The sequence below is a fragment of the Salvelinus alpinus genome, chromosome 2, assembly GCF_045679555.1.
Source record: "Salvelinus alpinus chromosome 2, SLU_Salpinus.1, whole genome shotgun sequence".
NCBI classification, from domain to species: domain Eukaryota; kingdom Metazoa; phylum Chordata; class Actinopteri; order Salmoniformes; family Salmonidae; genus Salvelinus; species Salvelinus alpinus.
This window is the reverse complement of record NC_092087.1, coordinates 121,739,147-121,746,699: the sequence shown is the minus strand read 5'-3', so window position 1 is coordinate 121,746,699 and position 7,553 is coordinate 121,739,147. Positions and strand designations below refer to the sequence as shown.

The window sequence follows — 7,553 nt, the reverse complement described above, 5'->3', positions numbered from 1 at the left end:
CTTAAGTTGGAGTCATTCAAACTCGTTTTTCAACCACAAACTACAGTTTTGGCAAGTCAGTTGGGACATCTACTTTGTGCATGACAGTAATTTTTCCAACAATTGTTTACAGAGAGATTATTTCACTTATAATTCACTGTATCACAATTCCAGTGGGTCAGAAGTTTACATACACTAAGTTGCCTGTGCCTACAAACAGCTTGGAAAATTCCAGAAAATTATGTCAGGGCTTTAGAAGCTTCTGATAGGCTAATTGACATCATTTGAGTCAATTGGAGGTGTACCTGTGGATGGATTTCAAGGCCTACCTTCAAACTCAGTGCCTCTTTGCGTGACATCATGGGAAAATCAAAAGAAATCAGCCAAGACATCAGAAAAAAATTGTAGACCTCCATAGGCCTGGTTCAGTCTTGGTAGCAATTTCCAAACGCCTGAAGGTACCATGTTCATCTGTACAAACAATAGTACGCAAGTATAAACACCATGGAACCACACAGCCATCATACAACTCAGGAAGGAGACGTGTTTTGTTTCCTAGAGATGAACGTACTTTGGTGCGAAAAGTGCAAATCAATCCCAGAACAACAGCAAAGGACCTTGTGAAGATGCTGGAGGAAACAGGTACAAAATTATCTATATCCACAGTAAAACGAGTCCTATATCAACATAACCTGAAAGGCAGCTCAGCAAGGAAGAAGCCACTGCTCCAAAACCGTCATAAAAAAGCCCGACTACGGTTTGCAACTGCACATGGGGAAAAAGATTGTACTTTTGGGATAAATGGCCTCTGATCTGATGAAACAAAAATAGAACTGTTTGGCCATAATGGCCATCGTTATGTTTGGAGGAAAAAAGAGGAGGCTTGCAGCATCATGTTGTGGGGGTGCTTTGCTGCAGGAGGGACTGGTGCAGTCACAAAATAGATGGCTTCATGAAGAAGGAAAATTATGTGGATATATTGATATATCTCAAGATATCAGTCAAGAAGTTAAAGCTTGGTCGCAAATAGGTCTTCCAAATGGACAATGACCCCAAGCATACTTCCAAAGTTGTGGCAAAATGGCTTAAGGACAACAAAGTCAAGGTACTGGAGTGGCCATCACAAAGCCCTGACCTCAATCCTACAGAAAATGTGTGGGCAGAAATGAAAAAGCGTGTGCGAGCAAGGAGGCCTAAAAACCTGATGTAACGTCCTGACCAGAGTTATTATGTGTTTTGCTTGTTTAGTGTTGGTCAGGACGTGAGCTGGGTGGGAATTCTATGTTGTGTGTCTAGTTTGTCTGTTTCTATGTCCAGCCTAATATGGTTCTCAATAAGAGGCAGATGGTAATCGTTGTCCCTGATTGAGAATCATATATAGGAGGCTTGTTTTGTGTTGGGATTTTGTGGATGTTTGTTTCCTGTCTCTGTGATTGTCTGCACCAGATAGGTCTGTCTCGGTTTTTGCACATTTGTTATTTTGTATTGTTGTTTGTAGTGTTTCACTTGTTCTTTATTAAACATGTTTAACACTAGCCGCGCTGCACTTTGGTCCTCTCCTTCACCCCTGGAAGAAAACCGTTACAGAAACACCCACCAAACCCGGACCAAGCAGCGTGGAAATGGGCAGCAGCAACAGAAGCAGCGGTACCAGGAGGAATGGTCTTGGGAGCAAATATTCAACGGAGAAGGACCCTGGGCTAAGGTTGGAGAGAATCGCCGCTCTCGGGAGGAGAAGGAGGCAGCCACAGCCCAGGAGCGGTGGATTGAGGAGGCAGCACGTAAGAGAGGCTGGAAGCCCGAGAGGCTCACCCAAAAATTTCTTGGGGGGGGGGGCTAAAGGGGAGTGTGGCGAAGCCGGGTTGGATACCTGAGCCAACTCCCCGGGCTTACCGTGGAGTGAGAGGGCGTCGTACTGGTCAGACACCGTGTTATGCGGTGGAGCGCACGGTGTCCCCAGTACGCGTGCTTAGCCCAGTGCGGGCTATTCCACCTTGCCGCACTGGTAGGGCTAGGTTGGGCATCGAGCCGGGTGCCATGAAACCGGCCCAACATATCTGGCCTCCAGTACGTCTCCTCGGGCCGGCGTACATGGCACCAGCCTTACAGGTGGTGTCCCCGGTTCGCCTGCATAGCCCAGTGCGGGCTATTCCACCTCGCCGCACTGGCAGGGCTACGGGTACCATTCAACCTGGTAAGGTTGGAGAGGCTCGGTGCTCAAGAGCGCGTGTCCTCCCTCACGGTCCGGTATATCCGGCGCCACCTTCCCGCCCCAGCCCAGTACCACCAGTGCCTACACCACGCACCAGGCTTCCAGTGCATCTCCAGAGCCCTGTTCCTCCTCCACGCACTCTCCCTATGGTGCGTGTCTCCAGCCCAGTGCCTCCAGTTCCGGCACCACGCACCAAGCCTCCTGTGCGTCTCCAGAGCCCTGTACGCACTGTTCCTTCTCCCCGCACTCGCCCTGAGGTGCGTGCCCTCAGCCCGGTACCTCCAGTTCCGGTACCACGCACCAGGTCTATAGTGCGCCTCGAGAGTCCAGTGTGCCCTGTTCCTGCTCCCCGCACTCGCCCTGAGGTGCGTGCCCTCAGCCCGGTACCTCCAGTTCCGGCACCACGCATCAGGCCTATAGTGCGTCTCAGCCGGCCAGAGTCTGCCGTCTGCCCAGCGGTGCCTGAACTGCCCGTCTGCCCAGCGGCGCCTGAACTGCCCGTCTGCCCAGCGGCGCCTGAACTGTCCATCTGCCCAGCGCCATCTGAGCCATCCGTCTCCCCAGCGCCATCTGAGCCATCCGTCTCCCCAGCGCCGTCTGAGCCATCCGACTCCCCAGCGCCGTCTGAGCCATCCGTCTGTCCCGAGCCGTTAGAGCCGCCCGTCTGTCCCGAGCCGTCAGAGCCGTTCGTCAGTCAGGAGCCGCTAGAGCCATTCGTCAGTCAGGAGCCGCTAGAGCCATTCGTCAGTCAGGATCTGCCAGGGCCGCCAACCAGACAGGATCTGCCAGAGCCGCCAACCAGACAGGATCTGCCGGAGCCGCCAACCAGACAGGATCTGCCGGAGCCGTCAGCCAGCCATGAGCGTCCAGAGCCGTCAGCCAGTCATGAGCTGCCCTACAGTCATGAGCTGCCCTACAGTCATGAGCTGCCCTACAGTCATGAGCTGCCCTACAGTCATGAGCTGCCCTACAGTCATGAGCTGCCCTACAGTCCGGAGCTGCCACTCAGTCCGGAGCTGCCACTCAGTCCGGAGCTGCCACTCAGTCCGGAGCTGCCACTCAGTCCGGAGCTGCCACTCAGTCCGGAGCTGCCACTCAGTCCGGAGCTGCCATTAGTCCGGAGTTGCCCCTCTGTCCTGAGCTACCTCTCTGTCCTGAGCTACCTCTCTGTCCTGAGCTACCTCTCTGTCCTGAGCTACCTCTCTGTCCTGAGCTACCTCCAAAATCATGTGGGGGCCTTGGGGAGGATTCTTAGGCCAAGGTCGTGGGCGAGGGTCGCCACTCAAAGGACGCTAAGGAGGGGGACAAAGACAGTGGTGGAGTGGTGTCCTCGTCCACCGCCGGAGCCGCCACCGCGGACAGATGCCCACCCAGACCCTCCTCTTGAGTTGTAGGGGTGCGTTCGGAGTCCGCACCTCAGGAGGGGGGTACTGTAACGTCCTGACCAGAGTTATTATGTGTTTTGCTTGTTTAGTGTTGGTCAGGACGTGAGCTGGGTGGGAATTCTATGTTGTGTGTCTAGTTTGTCTGTTTCTATGTCCAGCCTAATATGGTTCTCAATCAGAGGCAGATGGTAATCGTTGTCCCTGATTGAGAATCATATATAGGAGGCTTGTTTTGTGTTGGGATTTTGTGGGTGTTTGTTTCCTGTCTCTGTGATTGTCTGCACCAGATAGGTCTGTCTCGGTTTTTGCACATTTGTTATTTTGTATTGTTGTTTGTAGTGTTTCACTTGTTCTTTATTAAACATGTTTAACACTAGCCGCGCTGCACTTTAGTCCTCTCCTTCACCCCTGGAAGAAAACCGTTACACCTGACTCAGTTACACCAGCTCTGTCAGGAGGACCTAATACAGGGAGTTTTTTTACCAGGATTAAATGTCAGGAATTGTGAAAAACTGAGTTTAAATGTATTTGGCTAAGGTGTATGTAAACTTCCGACTTCAACTGTATATTCAAGACCTCCTAGAGCCTTTTGTTGTTTTCAATGACACATTTAGAAAGCTACGTCATCTTGATTTATTTAGAAAGCGGCATTATCTTGATTTATTGATAAAGCTACCTTATCTTGATTTATTTAGAAAGCGACATTATCTTGATTTATTGATAAAGCTACCTTATCTTGATTTATTTAGAAAGCTACATTATCTTGATTTATTTAGAAGGTAAATATTGGCGTCTAAATAATTTTCTGGTATTATCATTGACTACTTGGTAACACTTGACATTGACAAGTTGTTATTATACCTGTGTAGTTGACTATTAGGTAACACTTTATATTTAGTTGATCTTATACATTTACATTCAGTTGATCTTATACATTTACATTCAGTTGATCTTATACCTTTACATTCAGTTGATCTTATATGTTTACATTCAGTAGATTTCATACCTTTACATTCAGTTGATCTTATACATTTACATTCAGTTGATCTTATACATTTACATTCAGTTGATCTTATACATTTACATTCAGTTGATCTTATATGTTTACATTCAGTTGATCTTATATCTTTACATTAAGTTGATTTCATACCTTTATATTAAGTTGATCTTATACATTTACATTCAGTAGATTTTATACCTTTACATTCAGTAGATTTTATACCTTTACATTCAGTTGATTTTATACCTTTACATTAAGTTGCTTTATGTTTGTGTAGTAACGCTGTAATTACACAAGTCAGTGATTATCTGGGTTTAGGTACTAAGGTCCTCCAGTAGATGGTGCACATTGACAGTATTGTAATGGCTGGAAATCAACATTTTATGATCATGAACATTTATTTGGACATTTATTTCACATTTAGTTTGCGCCAATAAATCCGATTATATAGGATTATTACACGTGACTGTAATATGTCTAACCCTAGTGTGTTCAGTTCATGTATTCCAGTAGTTGAGAAACGTCATGTGTGTCGAGGTTCACCCCAGGTCGCTATGGCATCAGTACATTTTTCTCCTGTCCTGGAAGTCCAGCCTTTGTTTCTCAGCCAACCCCTGCAGCTGTTGAGACCAGCTGTGTTTAAGTCATGATCACGGGTCTTATTTCAGTGTTGCCATACATGGGACCCTCTCTCTCTCCACAGTGTTTCATACTCTGTCAAATGTTAAAGGAACTGTTCCCATAGCACTCTCTATAGACAATGTGTATTAGGCCCTATGCATTAATTGTGACAGTAATAATGCTTGTGTCACCCCATATTGCATCATAAGACTTGGTATAAGCATTCATAACAAATGGAGTGTTATGATTTAAGAGAACGTTGAATCTTCAAGTTGTGTCAAAAAACTTTTTATTTCAATTTCAATCACATTTATCTGTTCATTAATATACACTTATTTGAATAACAAATAGAAAAATAAATAAAGAGTTTTACATATGATATCTTTAAATGTCTCACAATTAGTGTTGTATACTTGTAGTTCTCTCTCTCTCTCTCTCACTCTCACTCTCTCACTCTCTCACTCTCTCACTCTCTCTCTCACTCTCTCACTCTCACTCTCTCACTCTTTCTCTCTCACTCTCTCTCTCACTCCCGCTCCCTCTCTCTCAAGTGCAGTGTCAGCCCCCAACATTCTTCTTGGTCACATGACTTCTGGGAAAATCCAGCCTTTGGGTTTTCCATGCCCCTTCTCCCCTCCTCCGTTACGTTCACTCTGCTTTTCTCTTAAGACACCTCTTCTTTTTATTGTCGTCCTTGTTTATTCTATTTGGAAGGAGGGAGAAGAGTGTTATTCTCAGAAAGGACTAATGTTACATGGATTATATTAAGTCAAGCGCTGTAGGATGTTTCTAAAGTATGTGCTTTGGCATGCTTTAGCCTCATATCTGCTACTTAATGGTGTGATTAAACTATAATTACAGTAACTTTTATAATTACAGTAACTTTTATAATTACAGTAACTTTGCTTTTTTACCATTAAATCTATATGTCATTAGATTGTGATAAATGTTGATCAATCAGTTATTACATTGTAATAACTGCAGTATAGTTCTGCCAAGGTATGGTGATGATGGGTCTGATGATGTGATCTATCTTACTTGTTCCAGCAGTTGATGAAAAACATGGCCTTTCTTCCAACAGGGTTCAGGCACCTTCTGGCTCCATCTTCCGCCAGTGTAACACTGAAAATAACAAACCACACATACACACAATTAATGCTTGTGTCAAATAACTGATATAAGGCTGATAGAGGTGATTGTCATGTCATAAGTTAATGTCAGAAACAAACAAACAAAGAAAGAGAGAGAAACCACTTTCTGCTTAAATTAATGCAGTATTTACATGATTTCAGTAGTGTCGCAGTAATGGGTCTTTTCAATGATTTCAAAGTCATCAATGATTTCCTGGATGTGCATAATGGTTCCTGGGCATTTGCATCTGGCACCTGGAATGTACTGAGCTGTAATGAGAGTTATAAACATCAATTAACATGGTCAAACATTTTAATGGAAAAGTAGTTTTATGAAAAATCTGTTTTCAAATTGGATTTTGGATAAGAATTCACATGAACGCATTTTTGCACATTGCTTGTTCTATGAAGAAACTGTACATAACTGCAATTTCTATAGTATTCTACACTAATTTTATGCTATATGACAGCCACTATATGCACAGTAGCCTAGTCACTGCAAAATACCTAGTCGGTCGGGTAACTAGTAAAGCATGCACACTGCACCGTACATTCCATATATCGTAGCTGACATTGCTATAAATTACTTTGAAATCTTACCTCCGTTGAGCTGTATACAAACTCCCAGCAAAACCACCAGGAAAAGACTGCAGGCTTTTGGTGCGAAGGCCATCGTGAATGTAAGTAGCGAGAGGTGAGAAGATGGGGAGGTGAGGAGTCAAGCGGCCGTGAAGTGAAAGTGAAAAGTGAAGAACTAGTGGGATCCATTGTCCTTTTTATAAACTACAGAGGGTTTGCCCAAATCCCATGTTCTTTCCCAGCAAACGTTCAAGAAACAGCAGACCTCTTCCCCGGAATTTCCCAGCTCACTAGGGTAGAAATGAAGGAATGTTGGACTACAGAGCAGGGTGGAAGGGGCGGAGGGGATATGGGAGTCTGCAGATAAATATGCGGCCACGAGAGTCTTCACTCCTAACTTCCTAAGACATGTGACTGGGGGAAAGTGAAAGCCAGGGTGAGTCAGTGTTGCAAGTCACTGAGGTTCATGTCGAAGTGGCCTATTTGCAGGCAGAGCTGTCTGCAAACCTGTTATTTTCAATAATGTAAATTAGGCTGTCTCAGATTCATTAGTTGGACAGATCCGAAGTCTCCTTCCAATGACTTCCTCCTTCTGAAAACTGCTCTTTATGACATCACAGATCTGGGGGTCAAACAAGAGGTGGTAC

The 7,553-nt window shown here is 45.3% G+C and overlaps 1 protein-coding gene across 1 annotated transcript; it reads right to left on the bottom strand.

Moving 5' to 3' along the window:
• Positions 1-5,469: 5,469 nt before the first annotated feature.
• Positions 5,470-7,249, bottom strand: LOC139568534 (C-X-C motif chemokine 11-like). Its single transcript, XM_071390431.1, has 4 exons — positions 6,928-7,249; positions 6,480-6,597; positions 6,236-6,319; positions 5,470-5,900 (listed from the first exon to the last, which is right to left on the bottom strand). Exons 1-4 carry the CDS (start codon positions 6,998-7,000, stop codon positions 5,846-5,848), a joined length of 330 nt encoding a protein of 109 aa, XP_071246532.1. The 5' UTR covers positions 7,001-7,249; the 3' UTR covers positions 5,470-5,845.
• Between the last annotated feature and the right edge of the window lie 304 nt (positions 7,250-7,553).